General features: G+C 42.9%; 2 protein-coding genes across 5 annotated transcripts in view; one reads left to right on the forward strand and one right to left on the reverse strand.

The window, feature by feature from the left end:
- Positions 1 to 15,407, reverse strand: part of elavl4 (ELAV like neuron-specific RNA binding protein 4) — a 77,590-nt gene extending 62,183 nt beyond the window's left edge. The window contains exons 1-5 of one of the 4 annotated variants that reach the window (XM_047336648.1): positions 12,918 to 15,407; positions 12,459 to 12,592; positions 12,025 to 12,158; positions 10,829 to 10,959; positions 10,007 to 10,147 (exon numbers count right to left, since the gene is read on the reverse strand). In XM_047336648.1, coding sequence (XP_047192604.1) covers positions 10,007 to 10,147; positions 10,829 to 10,876 — 189 coding nt within the window. In that variant the 5' untranslated portion in view covers positions 10,877 to 10,959; positions 12,025 to 12,158; positions 12,459 to 12,592; positions 12,918 to 15,407. Of the gene's footprint in view, positions 1 to 10,006; positions 10,148 to 10,828; positions 11,441 to 12,024; positions 12,159 to 12,458; positions 12,593 to 12,917 lie in introns of those variants that run through there. The other 3 variants (XM_035647037.2, XM_047336652.1, XM_047336649.1) reach the window with 3 other exon arrangements.
- The window catches only part of agbl4 (AGBL carboxypeptidase 4), a 230,123-nt gene continuing 228,727 nt past the window's right edge, over positions 15,392 to 16,787 (forward strand). The window contains exon 1 of the mRNA XM_035647032.2: positions 15,392 to 15,542. Within this exon, the coding sequence (XP_035502925.1) occupies positions 15,509 to 15,542 (34 nt within the window). The 5' untranslated portion in view covers positions 15,392 to 15,508. The remainder of the gene's footprint in view (positions 15,543 to 16,787) is intronic.

Here is a 16,787-nt window from a genome sequence, read left to right on the forward strand (position 1 = left end):
TCTATGCGTTAGAGATATTGCTCTATAGCTTATTAACTTGTGGATTATGGCCACGTTGTACATAATAGTTTATGTTTGTGTGTGTGAATAAAATGCAATCTCACACTGAATGAATGTAGAAATGTCAAAAAAGTAATTAAGGGTAATGTCGTTCCCATTTTGTCAGTCGCACAAAAATGTTCATTGTGTAGATGATGACCGATGCTAAATAGTGTTTGAAGAGGTAAATGATATTTCTTTCCTCTTGTAAAGTTTTGAAAGTTAAAAGCTTTTGTGGCTTAAACCCAGGAGGGCCAGCCATACCGTCAGCAATGTGGCATCCCATCCCACTGATTGGCTCTGGTTCTCATCCATAAAAGCACACACACACACACACACACACACACACACACACACACACACACACACACACACACACACACACACACACACACACACACACACACACACACACACACACACACACACACTACCCAAACAAAAACACACAATGTTTTGGTGCATGAGTTGTGTCGCAGTCTGACACACTGACTTCTATATAATCAGATTTAAAGGCTGGACCCCAGAAATGTGCTTCAGCCAGTGTTTCCAGCCCGCTAATTCAGAAAGCAGAGAGCAAGCTAATTGACATGAACTCCTCCTGCCCTCCATTCTGCCCGGCTTCTCCACCCTAAACCCCTCTTCGTCACAGACCTTAATGGATTAGCTGCCGGCTGCGTTGTCCCTCTTACTCTCTTACTCCCTCGGGATCTTTTGCACAAACTCCATGATGCTGTTGCCGTGCCACGCCCTTGAAAATCACAGCTTGTTTATGCCGAATCTCCAGGTTCAAACATCTATTGAATAAACACAGTACACAGTACTGTGTACTCTGCCATAGCAGCCAACAAGTGCTCGAATAAAGTGTGAAAGAGTGGGGTAAAGAAAAGTGTACTCGGCATGGCAGGTTTGAATATGCAGTGTGCAGACTGTGTTAATTGTGGGCGCTCTCGGTTTGAGTCTTGTCAACTAACAGATGCAGAGTTTCAACACCTGTCTTATGTTTCACTCAGCATAATAAGGTCTCTATTTAAAGGAGGAGAAGTGAAGATGACAGCACAAGTGTTAGCTCTGCGAGCTGGAAGAAAATACCTGGATTATTGACGGGGATGAGAAGGGAAAACTTGTGTTTTGCAGCAAAAGAAATCTTTGTTTTAGCTTGGCGGGTTCAGAACAAATTGATGCGACCAAGGACAAAAGACAGAAAACCAAATCTGACACTGAATTATCCCCGCTACAGTGATTGAGAATGAAACAATAGTTTCATCAGAGCTACGGAGAACGAGGCATTACATGGTTGATTCCAGTAATTTATGCAGTAAAACAAACTAATACATTTAATGGACTAGAACACACTCCACGGTTCGCGACGGCATTCATGGGCACTTTTTGATTTGCCCTTGAAGGATAGATTTTGTTGCTCTATTGGAGTAGCATCTTGCTGTGCTACTCAGTCTGATGATCGCCTCTTTCCTGGCAGGTGTCCACCCTCTGCCGGTAACAATCAACAAATCAGAATCATAGCCTTCAACTTGCCCATCTCCCTGCCCAGCGACAAACTCAGCATCAGTGAATCCCAGACAGCAGACAGCTATTAAGACGATTTGGCTGTAGCCGGACAACGATGGGCTGTTTGGACTCAGTTGACTTTTGTTGTTGGCTTTCAGTGTTAAGACTAAGGGTTTCATTTTCATGCATCAATGGCGAACACAGTATGGATACTAATTCTTGGTGATTTCATGGTCAGAGGTCAACAGTGCACCTGCGTTGCTGTTGTGCATCATATGAAATCATGTCTTTTCTTTCAAGTCAAAACCAAGGTGCCGTGGTGCTCTGACACAGGTGGCAGTGGTGATTTAACTGAAAAATCATATCCAGACACTGAAATGGGACATTAATTATTGAGTAACAATTAACGGCTCAGTGGTTTGAGGTCATTACTCCTGATTTTGATTGTGAGTAAATAAAAAGCTGACATTTTGCTTTGGAAGTGGATCCATTGAATGGGATGTTACTTATACATATTATATTAAATACAAGTATGTTGGTAGAATTAATATCATCTAGTTGAAGATGTCCTCGTACATCTTCTTCCCTCTGTATCAGTGACCATGGAACACTGCCAGTTTAACCCCTGCCTGTGTCACTCGGCCTGGTAAAAAATCCTCAGATCAGAAATGAATTCATCATGCTGATCCTGGAACAAAGGCAGTGCTGCATTTGTCACAGCCACTTTCTACCACTTTAACTCAAAGCTGTTTGGTACAGCCGGAGCTTTGCAGACTGCAAAGATGTGACAGGGGGGATGTTTGAAAGCTCAGGCTGAACGCTGTGTCTCTATCTGTGCAATAGGGAGTGAACGCTTGTTAGACAAGCGCTTTGTCTGGATTTTGATTAATTGGTGTTTTGACAAGTATAAAACAGGAGACATCATTTACACATTAAAATTTAGGAATTTAAAACATAAACTGGAAAACATTGGTTTACTATACACACTATTTATTTATTTTTTTTATTTTAATTTTATTTTTTCTAATAAAAGATAATGTTGAGGTCATCGTTCCTAACACAAATGAGAGAAGGTTTGTGGAGGTGCCCAGAGAGGCTTAGCTATGCATTGGCTGTTGAGTCTGGCATGTGCTCTGGCACTACGAGTGTATTCTCAACAGGACTCTGGTGGATTAGTGTCCATTTGGACAACAGAGTGGTCCGCAGCATGGGGTGACATTCAACTTCAGCAGGCCCGCAGCTCACACATCAAAAATTGAAGTTTAGTCTGTCTGTTAACCGTCATCTACATATAGTAAATTTGTTATATTTGGAGTTTCGTGACTTTCAAAGGTACGTCTCGTGACCGTGATGTCAAACAGTGGTTTGTTTTTCTGTTGAACTCCTTCTTCTACAGTAGTCTGTGTTTGAGATGTCGCGGTGATCATGCTACAGTGTGGGTGGGTCACTTGATCATTGGGTAAAGTGGCAGGCTTTTGGGGGGCCAGCTCGTTTTGCGTTTGATCCCGGTCGGGGTACATCCATGCTCACAGGGCGACTGCTGTGGTCCATCTGGTAGAGTCTTTAATCACAACCCCCCCCCCCCCCCCCACACACACACACACACAGTAGTATGCACTGCAGTAACACAAAGCACAAAGAGCATCCTACTCAAGATTCTTTGACTGCTGCTCAATCAGACCTTTTGTATTTCCATTATTTATTTTAGCTACATCTGTAGTCATGTGTGACTCCCCATTTCTTCCTTCACTGAATTTCCTACTCGGACCGCAAGTGAAAAAAGAAAAGAAAAAGTGAGCAGTTAAAACGCCACATGCCATCTGTAATGACGTTTTTTTAAACCTCGTCAAAAATTTCACACCGTCAGATCTGCATAAATGGCCACAGTACGGCTGTTGATAAGGAAATAACCTTTCAGGAATGAGACTCATCCAGAGTCCGTCACAGGGCTGGCCTGCGGTGTTGCGGACCAAAACATGCCCACGCTGCACAAATCGAGCCCTCCAAATGTCACTTCATGCTTAACCGCCCTTTATCATGCTTGAGGAAAAGCAAGTGGGCAATGCACAACGAGAAAAACTCCAGCAGGTTTCAGTTTAAATGCCTACATGCTCAGAGACATGCTTCAATTGTTTTGTATTTTTGAAACATTTAGATGATTGAAGGATAAAAAAAGTCTTTAGTGGAAAACAAACACTCTAGAAATTATTTTCCACAAAGACAATGACAAGAAATTGTTTTTAAAAGGCATTGGTCAGGTTATGAGTAAATTTGTGATGCATACGGTTACATTTCATTAAATGAATGCAGGTAAATACATGTACTGAACATTTACACAATATCTCTCCTACAGGACTAAGTTCTATCCATAAATCTATGTTTTTCAGTCAATTAGCTCACTTTACAATGTAGTCACTAATGATTTTGACACACTCCATGGCAAAACTGAATGCCGCTGTTAGAATACATTTATTATTAATGAGTGTAAGGGGTTAGCAGATAATGATGATGCTGTTGTAGCATCTCTGGGTTGTGTAGAGGAACCACTTAGTGTTGGCATTCCCTTGGATAGAAATACCAGGAGTATTTTCATCCTTTTTTCCAATATCTTATCCTTCACTTTTATAAGCAGCTGCCCTACTCAAGCTTATCAATCTAAAAAAAACCCAACTAAAATCTATCACACATTTAAAACTATTGTCTGAACTCACAGTATACAGGCCGATATTACTGGACACCTCCCAGTGGAACCAGTGGCCAGCTACTGTAACTGCAGTGGTCACTCATCAGCACTAATGCACAAGTCTACCATACATAATTTATTCATGGTGACAGCAGATACTTTGCCCCAGTCCCCGGCAATTAGTGAATCAATAAAAACGCATTGTCTTTGAAACTATCAGTTCTGAGAGAGCGAGAGAGAGATAGAGAGAGAGAGAAAATAGTGTTGTTCATCAACATGCCAGGAACCCAGACGCAGACAATCACTCAAGTATCAACAGCGTTTGTCAGCTCAGCATCAACAGGCGCTGAGCTGACAACAACAAGGCCCATTTCCTCACATCGCCGCTCTTAAAATGACTGCCAGATATTGTGTGGTCAGGAATCATCAGCTACAAAATGGGTGTCTACACGGGGCGTAAGCTATACATTTACATTTTTTGAAATTAATTTCTTATTTCATGTTCTTTCCGTCAGCAGATTTTGTTTGCATCAACCATGCAATGTGCAATGTCTTCACCATCTACTGCCATCAATCCACACAACATATATTTAGTTATACTTTATATTTAGTTTTGTATTCCTGTTTTATACTCTTTATTCTCATTTTTATTCTTGTGTGTATGGGTGAATATTTGGGCACCGTAAGGACTGTCCTTCTCAAACTTTGTTTTACCATGTACAATGACACTGCATGATCCAGTGCAGACACCTCAGTTTGTTCTTTAAAGTAAATATCATGCACAACTGAAATTACATTAGGTTCATTTAAAAACCTGGGAATTTGAATTCACTGTCAAAATACTAGACCGAGCCGTTTTATCCTACTTTCAATAAACCTTGTTAATGTTTGTTTGCGAATAACAAATCTGAAAGCGCAATACTACATTCTCTCCCACCTTGTCTGTTTTATTATTCTCTCCCTATTTGTCCTTATAAGCCAAATTGAATAACTGCAATCGGATGTAAAACATTGTCCAAGAGAGGCAACGCATTTGTTCCTGAAATTAAACTCTTTCTTCAACCAAGCAAAAGAGCAGCACTAAGATATTTACTTTTTAATTAAAGAAGAAAAATGATCCGCGGGAAGTGAGATTCTGTTTATTCAACCTACTTAACGGTAGAAATGTCGCCAATGACTGGAGGTGAATCACCAGGAGAAAAAAGACCCAACACAAATATAAAAAAGATTTACTTCAGCATGAACTGTGATAATTATTCCTGCCTGCGTGCTTTTTTTTGGGGGGGGGGGGGGGTTACTCCATTGTGTTTTATAGCAGTTCTCCATTTTTGTATTTCCTCCAGGGCCCTGTCTTTATCTTTGTGTACAGATATTTTTATCATTATTATTTCATAACTGTATATAATTGGAGATTGTGATTTCAAAGAAGCCCACGTAAAATTTCCTTTTTTAACTGATTGTAACGAAGTTCATCCTGTTTTATTGCTGTGCTTACAAATATTATCATAATCAGAAAACTTAAATAGCTTGTATTTAGTCATGTTAATCAGTGTTTTTTAAAGACCTGTCAATCAGGCTGGGAATAATAGCAGGTTCAGTCTTCTGCTTTGGTGTTTTGATGGTGTGGGCGACCCTTTTGTTTACAGTTGGATTATGGGTTGCGCTATTCGCCAAACCTCTATAATAATTACTCAGCAGCGGTTGTTTATTAAAGTGACATGATCATTGTGATACTGCTGTTCTGTCATGAATGTCCAGACAGATTCTGCACTGACTCGATCCAGAACACCTGAGCATTTCCAGTGTACAGGGGAAATTACAGATCATTACTCACAGGTCTAAGTGCCTGAATGCAAAAAGGTGACCTTTGGTTTTCGATGTGGCCGCTCGTGTTGTAGCATATTCTTTTGTTTATTGATTCACATCCACGTGTCTAGCCTATGAAAAATATGTAATGATCAAAAACAGGGTTATGTGCAATGAAATACACACTAAAAGGCACCCTGTGGACTGACTAAATTGCTGGGTTGTGTGTGAACAAATAATAAAAAAAACGACGGAGACAGTGTGGAATGAGAGAGATTGCGATTTGCTTTACAGTGTGTGTGTGTGTGTGTGTGTGTGTGTGTGTGTGTGTGTGTCTGTGCATGAGCCTGCAGACACCTGCTCTATTCTGCAGTGATGGCTCCCAGCGGGACACAGGCTCAGCTGCTGATCACCAGGCCCTCCCTGCAGCACTGGTGGCCAACAGACACGACACACCGCCTGACACACACACACACACACACACACACACACACGTTCTTCCAACAAATCTGAGCCCTTCGGGCCCCCGTCGACGTGTCTCTCAGCCTCGCTGTGTTCCCCATAACTGACACGCCACATGTGCTCATATCAAGTGCAAACATGACATGATGTACACACACGCACAAAGGTGCACAGGCTGTGTTCATCTCATGGTGCATGTGCACGGCGCAGTCGTAACCCCCTTCAGTTTGATTTATGCTATAGGGAAGATGTGGTTGAATAGCATGTCTTTTTACAACAACCCTAAAGCTAAAATACGTCACTTAGCAGAGCACAACATCAAGCCTCCATTTTAAGTGAGCTGTAATTTCAGTAAAAAAGGAAATTAACACGTTTGAGAAAAGAGTAAAAAAAAGGAGGAAAAAGCTTTTTGGCCGATCATATATTTGTTAATGTTGGTCAAATAAAAGGACCACATTTGTTTCTGGCAGTCCTGTATTAATCAACAAGCATTGTACTTATTTTTCCACATATCTCGATCTCTGTCTCGCTTTCTCTCTCAGAGTACGTAATTTCCCTTTTGTGGCGTCGTTCAGTCTGCTGCTCCTGTTTGTGCCTGACTCACAACAGGGTTGTGGAGCATAAATGAACTAATTTCCTTGATAAGGAGAACACTGCAATCAAGGAAAGGGGGACATGCACCGAGCAGCAGATGGAAGAAGCTAATCATTGTCATGAAATAGAGATGACCTCTATCTCCTGGCTGCTAATATACAGTAGCGTAGCTGCACACATTTGCCATGTACACCCTCTCTCCCACTTGCGTGTTTGTGGTTCCGGTGATAATGAACATCTTTAAGCAGGTCCAAAATGCAAACCTCTTTTTTTTTTTTTTTTCAAATGTTGAAACAGAAAAGATTGGAGTTGTCAAACAAAGCCTCGTGTCACATAGAGAACGGCAGCTGCCTGCAGTGGGTAATCAGTGGAGCTTTCTACAAATTAACAACATTCAGCTCTGAAGCACGGAACACTGCTGCTTTTCAGATGTGGGCTTTTGAAAATTAGATCTCAGTGACTGAGATACAGAATAATACACAGTTCTGTTTTAGCTCACGTGTCCTTTTAAATTCATCAGCGTTGTCTAAACTATCTCGGCTGACATTTCCCGGTCATCCTAATGCTGCTCACAATTTGATTCTGTTGAGTGGTCTTTTAAATGTCCTACGTCTTGAAACACATGCTGCACAACTGAGAACATGTGCACACACACACACACACACAAACAGACACGAGCAGACGAGACAGGATGCACAAACACACAAATACTTAAAACAAACTGAACACAGTGTTGCCAGGGGAAGTCATGGTAAACTTTGCTCCAGGCGAATAGTGTGTTGGAGGATGAGACCATTTATTTTTTTCGTTCATTTATTCATGTATGCACTCGTTCGAGTGGTCCATTAAGTAGAAATGCACTGTGGTTGCTAATTATTTTAATGTTAATATTTCACATTTTTGTCAGTGATTAATTGATAAAATAACTGAAGGTTTTATGAAACAATTAATTTTCTCCGTTTTCGATATATATCTAAATGTTTCGCTGCCGCGATAGAATTGTGTTTCCTTTTGATAGCACGGACATAAAAGAAAAGATAAAATGTGATGCTGCTTTTGAGGCGTTACACACCAAAGCCACCATAATCTTCCAGCACATTTATCTAATGTATGCAAATGATCTTGCTGTGCTTAATGAAGGCACCATTAATCACTATAACGATGGTCTTTTTTAACCAGGGTAATCATGTGCACGCACACATACACACACAAGCATATTTTCATACGCATACATAAGCATATGCGCTAACTCGCCCACCCGCACACCCACCCACCCACACACACAGACACACACACGGGAACACGCCTCATCACCAGCAGCACATTGATGACAAATGTGCACAATCACAAAAATAAACCATTACCAAACCATTTTACCAGAAATGTAACTATGTACGATGAAGACCTCATAGACACTCAGCTATTAATAACAATATTTTGAAATCGTTTTTGTCTGTACTTTATCTTCCTGACTTCATTTGTACCCTGTGTTGAATTGAACGTTATGTGCAACTTGTCTTTTATCATGTTCCACCCTGGAACTGACTGGTTAAGTAATCACCTCCAAATTCCTTCGAATAAGATGCCGATAAGATGCAACACAATATGTGAACATGTCAATCATATTTATATAATAAGTCCAGCTAATTAGTTCCGCTGGTTTCAACAAATTATTTATGATTCAGCAGCTTTATGCAAACAGCAGATAACACTGTTGTCAGTGTAAATGGGCAGTGGGAAACAGTCATTTTGTGTGCTGTATGATAACAACAAAACACTGGACAGATGTCTTTGAACTTTTGTGAGAATTCAAAAGGGAAAAAAACGATGAAAAACATTTTTGAAGCCCAACTCCGCACGGACGCATATCAACGCTTATCCTCGCCGTGCATTTGCATACAGTTGACGGAAACCCCTGGGTACAGTCAGCAGCATGACAGTAGGTTATGAAGGCTTCCGGGAGGCTCTGGGGTGTGGATCTGAGCCAGTTTGAAGGGAAGCCGAACCAATGAAGAGCCCATAGCGGATTAGACACCCACAGCTTCATGTCGCTTTAATGCGGCGAGTCAGGGATTTTCTTACAACCCTTTTGCCTAAACGCTCTGGGTTTTCTCATGGCCCCTTTTTTCCTCATTCCCTTTCCCTTAAAGTAACCTTTTCTATGTAAATGCCAAAGTGATGTTGACTCCAGTGCAAAATATCCCCTTTATCTACACTCTCCCTGCTTCCATTGCTAATGTAACTTGTCAGATGTTGACTGTGATTGATAGTTATGATCCAATGTCATTGGAAATCTGTCATCGTACACAACTCTTTATCTCCTAGGGTTATCGGGAAAAAAATTCTATATAAACTTTCAGCACATTAGAATTGTGGATAGATGGCAAATGCTGACTTATTAATTTACTACAAAAGGGAATCGATTATCAAGGGCACATTAAATCTTAAATCTTGCAGATGCTACCAGAGTTTGCAACATACAATAAACATAAAATATATTACCAACATAAACACGCACTCGCACACGCACACGCACACGCACACGCACACACACACACGCGAACACACTTCCAATTCCCTAGACAACAGTCTGACTGGCAGAGGCTAAAGACAGAGTAGGCGTTTGTAATTGAACAAACATAACGATGTAAATATATATTAATACTGTCCATTGGGGATACAGGCAGAATCCCACAATTGATTTGCTCTCTTTCTGCTCTTTTGCACACACACACACACACACACACACAGACACACACACACACACACACACACACACACACACACACAGAGAGAGATTCACACTTGTACTAACTACCACTCACACCTTTTTCCCTGTTTCTTATTCTCAGTTTTACGCTTGCCTGTTTTCATTGGAGAAGTGGACATATATTGGTCTGTCTATCCTCTTACCAGGGGTGACCTGTAGCCCATCTGGGCTGTCGATGACAGGAGATCCCTGGGAAATAGCGGCGAGTGCGTCTCGGGGACGGAGCCCACGCCACTGGCTGCCAGTCCCGAGAGCTGCCCGTACCTCACCATCATCTTGAGATGCTGCTCACAGAACACACACACTCATACAAAGACACAGGAGGAGAGGGGAGGCAAGAGAGAGAGAGGGAGAGAGGAAAAACGAGAGAGGGAAGGGGTGTGAGAGAAGGGAAGGAAAACAGATAACAGCAGGTATAGGAAGGACGGGGGGAATGGTAAAGGGCAGAAGAGGGAGTGGGGAGAAAACATGAAGAAAGAGGAGGTAGAGGGGGATTACAGAACACTTTGCTCTCACACAAATGCATGTGTGAACATACACACATACACTCGCACACTTACAGACGCACTGTACGTGCACATGAAGGCACATATACAATTTGAGCCCCAGGTGGGCAATTTCACAAGCAAGCCTATGTTTGGATGGATTTTGATAGCTACCTTGTTTTTTGTTCCAATAGAGGCATATAGAGTTGAGACACTAGCTCTCCATTTATTATTACAAGCCAGGATGAGTGTGAGAAGCATAGCATGGTCCCTTTTTCTGCGTATACCGACCATCGTGCCGGGGAAATCTAATACACAGCAGCTGTAATCAATCATTCCCTTCTCCGCCTGGCTATGAGCATACAGAGATGTACAGACACGCGCACGCACAGACATATACGACAACACACATGACAGAATGGTTGGCAGCAGACACATACAGGTGAGGTGTGGAGGAAAAAACAAATCCAAATATTTTACCTCATTGCTCAACAAAGCGGCGTTGAGTGTTCGGCTTATTTCGAACATGGTCAGATTCAGCGTTTTTTTTCTCGTTCTGTCCTTTTCTTTTCAGATTCTCTTCAGTTGTTTGCTCCCCCTTTTTTGTCTGTCTGTGGTTGGGAGTCAGTCCCGGGAACACAAAAAAAGGAAGAAAGAAAAAATTAAATCAATTGAAAAAAGGAGGGGATTAAAAAAAAAAAAAAAAAAAGCCCTCTTGAATTTTCTGATTTTGGAGTTGTGATTTTTCAGTCCTTTTTCTTCCCTCTCTCTCTCTCGCTCCCCTGTCTCTTGGTGCACCTCTGCTGGCTGTGGCTGTGGTGGTGGAGTTTGTGCCCAGAGTCTCCGCACACGTCTAAGGAGTCAATATGCAGTTTTTTTTCTCTTTTCTTAAATCTCCCAAGAGTCAGCACATTAAAACGGGCAGTCAGGCAGTCGGTGGGTCGAGCTGGCGGGCTGGCTGGCTCCCTTATCTGTCCACCGCACACTGGCTCACACAATACGCTCCGATCCTCACACTGCTCGCTAGCAGATTAGCCTGTCCCAAAACATAGCACTTAGTTTAAACTCCCCTCCCTTTTGCTCTCTCTCTCTCGCACGCTCTCTCTCTCTCTGTATCACTCTCTCTGGCTCTCCCTCCCTCTCCTACTCTATCTCTCTCACTCCATCTCTCCTTGCATCACTCTCTCTCTCTCTCTCTCTCTCTGCCCCCATCGCTCGCACATTCATGCAGCGACAGTTCACTGTGCTGCCACGAGGTGGGAAGACTGTTCCTACAACAGCGACACCATCGCCACCACATCCCTTCCTCTCCGTGCCACTCCTATCTTTTAGACGTTTTTCTCTCTCCTCTTTTAACGTGTGTCTATTACACACAGGTATAGATGGTGAAGGAGTGTTTGCATTTATAGTATCTCTCAATCCCTGAGCAGATCAGAACATACAGCCTGGGATAAAAGAACTGGTGAGGGGGTTTGAGGACTAATATTGTTCGCCACTGTTATCTAGTTATGGCTTTTTACAAAAACAGGATGTGGATTCAAGGGTGGCTTTAGGGGAAGGAACGCATCCAGTGCTTGCTTGGAGGTGTTTTTGTGAGGGATACTAGTAAAAGGAATAAAATGTAATGAAAGGTGCACACTATCAAGACAGCTCAGGAGAGTGGAAAAGAAGGGTACCTCTCAGTGATAGCAACCAGACGAAAGGGTTGGGCTGATGTGAGCACCAAGGTCAGGTGGATGTCCTTCTCCTCAGCAGGGTGTGGCACAGAGATGACGAAGCAGCTTGTCACAAGCACGGCAGGAGATCCCAACTACAGAACAAACAACCGGAAAAAAAAGAGCAGGGGGAGACATGTGAGCCAAGAATATGATTCATTACATTCTTGGATTCAGTCGATAACACTTTTTCAGACATTTCAGAGGAATGACTCATAGAGTACCGTGTCTGCACCGAGTGAAATATATAAAAAAAAAAACATGTTTATGAAATTGAAGGTTGTGTTTGAAGAAAATAACAAAATATTTATATAAATATTTTAGTTTTATTAATTCTGTTAGAGTGATTGGGATCGTCATCATCGTCACTAACACTAATCTCAGTGGTGTCTTACTTGAGGCTCCATCGGCGAGGCAAAGGATTTATTCTTGGTGCTTTGAATGTGCTTTTTTCTGTCTTGGATCAGTGCGGGGAGAGCGGCCAGTTAATAGCAGCCTATTGACACTGGACCATCTGTTCAGGTGGACACTGTCCAGCACAGTGGAGAGAGGGAGGGAGTTATAGAGAGAGAGGGACAGAGGGACGGAGGAAGCGACAGGCACAGAGAGGAGTGGGTGATGATGAATCAATGAGAGGGGGGGTAATTGGAAGGGAGAAAGCAGAGGAAGTGTTAGAAAACAGTTTGTCTTACAGATGTTTATGTCAGACACGGAGGGAAAAAAAATTATGTGGAGACACCAAGGATGTGGCATGAAATACCGTTGACATGTTTTAAATTAGCACGTTTTCTCGGTAACCGATATGTGAAGGTATCATCAACAACATATCAGTGATGTGTCACTGTTGTACTCACTCGGTTTCGGTTCCAATTAATTGCTTTCCCCTCTGAACGGGACTGCTGGCCACATCCCTGTTCTGTAAAGCCCAGTCTCTGGGGGTGGCTGGTAAGGCAGAACCCTGGGGGGAGCTGTCAGTTGAATCATCCAGAGTGAGGTCTGATTCCTCAGTCAGCTGCCTCTCAAGCCTTCCTCTCTGACCCAGCCTCAGTCCCTTGAGGCCCCTGATTCCTGTCACCATAGTGATCTCCCCCCTTCGCAAGCCCCGAACCTGCCTTTCATAACCACCCGCTTCCAACACCCTGCCACTTGTGCCTTGTGTTTTTGATTTTTGCATGACTTCCTTCTTCAGTGATGATGGACTTTTTGTGCGAAGTCCTTAGCTGACCAAAGTAAAAAGGGTTTCCCTGTACTTGCTGGAGTACAAAAACAAAAAAAAGAGATTTGATCGCCCAGCGCACACACGCACGCACGCACGCACACACACACACACACACACACACGCGCACACACACACATGCAGGCGCGCACCCACACACACATTGAGCTTCAGGCTGGAAACATGGACAAGAAATTCTTTGTGTCAGTTTTATCTTCTTCTTTCAGTTGTGGTTCTGAGCCACAAGCAATGACTTATTTGATCATTTTACAGTTTAGAAAAAAAGAGTTTATTTCTAAAAGAATGAAAAGCAAGCCTTGAAAAATATCTTTGCTCTACCAATGCTTTTGTTCTCCCAAGGGGTGTCTGATATGTTCTGCATGGGGATTGTGACGCTGTGGTGTGTCCTCCAGTCACTAGTAGCCAAGGCTTAAAATAGCCACATTTTCATGAGGTTACTGTAGATTCTTGTATATCTATGACAGGCATGTCTATATGTGAAGCACATTCAAATGTGCAGAAATCATTAGAGGTCAAAAATGTTTTGATAAGCATGTAAAAATACATTCTCCTGAGAGATAATTAAAATTTGAGAGGCCATGGTGAGGACGGTATACTTCTCTTTCATGTTCCTCTGTTTTCCAGTGTTGGATGTATTCATTAAATCATTGCTGCACTTTGCAAACATCATGACAAGAGACATATACTTCATGCATGCCGGGCGTTTCATGGGCAGAGAGAATAGGGGTTATTGTTGAAAGTGTTGCTATTTTTTATCCTCCTTCAAACATAATTTCTGGAGGACACGACAAAATAGAATATGAAGATTTAAAAGAAAAGGAAAAACCACCATGAAAAACATTTCATGCAACTCGACACTTGCTAACTGCTATAACATCATCAACTATTGTAGTTACAATGTGGGAAACTATGCTTGAACACATCACTGCGTCATCACATGTAATTGTACGTTGTTAATATTAGCTTTAACCACCAAATGTAAGTCCCCCCCCCCATTTTAGTCATCAGATCAAGTTATATACAGAATCAAAAGTTCTCCAAAACGCTGCAGCGACGAGCCAGGATCTTGCAGTAAATCCAGCGACTGTTCTGCAGTCTCTCGATTTGATAAAGGCTGAGAAACAAGGGAGACATGTAGCGTATCTAATTCATTCTTCTCATGCTCCACAATTCAATTTCAATCTCCCCCTTGAAAATGAGTGATTGTACCACCATAGAGCTCTTTAATTGGCATAGTGTTAAAGGAATGACATAGCATGGAGGACAGCTATTCAATTTTTAATTTTAACGAAATATTACACAGCAGCTCCGAGTTCTCTTCCTGTCATCTGAGAAATAACCAGCCCGACCTATCTACTCAGCAGCCTGTTGATGCTTGCCACCGAAAAATACAGATCACACACGGCGAGAAAAAGCATCGCCTTCTCCCTGGTCTTACTCATTTGGTCCTGTTACATACAGCTTGTAGCCTGAAAATTAGCAGCAGCCTGTACGCCTCTTGCTCCAGGAGTTGTGCGGCTGCTCATTTGATGGACTTAATCAGGTGAAGCCTTTGTAATGGGAAAGGAATAGGGCCAGGCTTGATTGGCCTTGATGACATCTATGCTCCAATTGTCTAGAAAACCTCCATCTTTAATCGATCTACAGGATAATTCAGAGTCTCTGGCCGCTGTCTGCAATGATTGGCTTTTTTTTTCTTTTCCTCTCAGAATGAAACTGTGGTGTGTACAATATGCTGATTACAGTTAAAGGCACTGTGAATTGGTGAGTGCTCATAATTTTAGTAACTGATGCCCACAGAATGTGAATGTCAGAATTATGGAGTATGTTGCACACTTGCATGAAGGTTTCCCTTTGTTGTTTAATTTTTTGCAAGTTTGGTTTTCAGATGGAGAAAAATAAGTATTTGTCCTGTCCCACAGTGGCGATGGGCGATTTAGGATGACCAGTTTGGCATCATAAAGTCATTTTTCTGTGTATTTACCATTTGGATATCAAATAGTATCTGCATGTTGTTGATCTGCTCTTTTATCAGTGCACATTATTGCGGATCGAAACAGATCACCGTGTGTACGCCCTGCACATGCAGACCGGCGCCTCGCGTGATGCACTGATGGAGACCGCGGCGGCCCTCCCTCTGACTCCCGCCGCGTTGCCGGGGCAACACACGGGGAGCGTCGGCTGCTGTGTGGCAGCACGGAGAGGAAGATGGAGGAGGGCGCTGCCAGGGACGTCGAGACTGGTGTGTAACAAAACAAACCGGAAGACGCCTACCTTGGCCTCCTCTTCGCCGCCGCGGTTCCTCGCAGCCCTGTCGGGTCCCGCGTGCATGTCTCGGGCCAGCCCGCGTGTTGTCCGTGCCGACGCTAACGGCGACGCTTAGCGTGTAGCTAGCAGGTGCCAGGGATGTAAACAAGACCCACGTCAGCGGCTCGTCATGAGCTAGCCAAACATGTAACGACGCCCCGGGGCAGGCGTCGTGCCGCCCGGACAGGCCGGAGGCGGACCGCCGGCCGGTTAACGCCAACCACTCGGCGGCGGGGGGCGAGCGGCGAGCGGCGGCGAGGGCAGGTGTGCGGGCTGTTTGTATCGGCTAGCTAGCTCGGTTACCGACAGCTCCTCCCGTGAGCTGCTGCGTAGCTAATCAGCTAGCTGTCGGTACCTGCGGCTGCTCCGCGCTCACCTCCGCTGGTCTCCATCTGTGGTCCTCCGACATCGGAGCTGTGATCCGCGAACAAATGCCAACACATTGAATGCAGCACTGTATAAGAAGAAGAAGAAGAAAGAAATCTATCAAAATCTGTATATATCTGCACACTGTCCATCGCGTTTGTAAACAGAGAACAACATCTCACATTCACAACGCTGGATTACAAAACAAGTGTGCACGTCAACACAGGATTACACAAAGGTGTAATCTAATAGTGACTATGATCCAAACTACTAATTCTTTAACCACTGTCTACTGTAATTATGCCGTACAGATGTTGTAAAAATGAGTAATGGGGTCTTGGGTGTGCTTCCCATGCCATGCAGGGAAGCCTCGTATTTTCCCTTTCCTTAGATTGAAGGTATTTGCATGTGGTTTCACTTTACCTTCGAACTTTAGTTTACACTGAGGACGCATTCAAATGAACCGCAAGTGCAAAGGTTATTTGTGCTGCAAACAAATACATACATATATTTTTTTTTTCGTTAAATGCTTTAAAAAATATTTATATATAAGTTGCTTCTTTTTTTTTTTACTGCAAAGTGACTATATTGTTTTCACCTTTTCAAAGGAGTGACAAGTAACTCTGACAAGTATATGGTACAAGGATATAGATTGATACATTTTCATCCACAATTTGAGTTGTGACACAAGGACCTGCGTGATGGCATGTGTTTTAACCTAAAGATCACCTATTCAGGATTGCTATTCTGTATGAGACTCATTTATTCATTATCTGTGAGCTAATGGCACAATCCTCTCAAATTTTCTTTGAAA

Source organism: Scophthalmus maximus, chromosome 13 (assembly GCF_022379125.1).
Source record: "Scophthalmus maximus strain ysfricsl-2021 chromosome 13, ASM2237912v1, whole genome shotgun sequence".
Lineage (NCBI taxonomy): Eukaryota > Metazoa > Chordata > Actinopteri > Pleuronectiformes > Scophthalmidae > Scophthalmus > Scophthalmus maximus.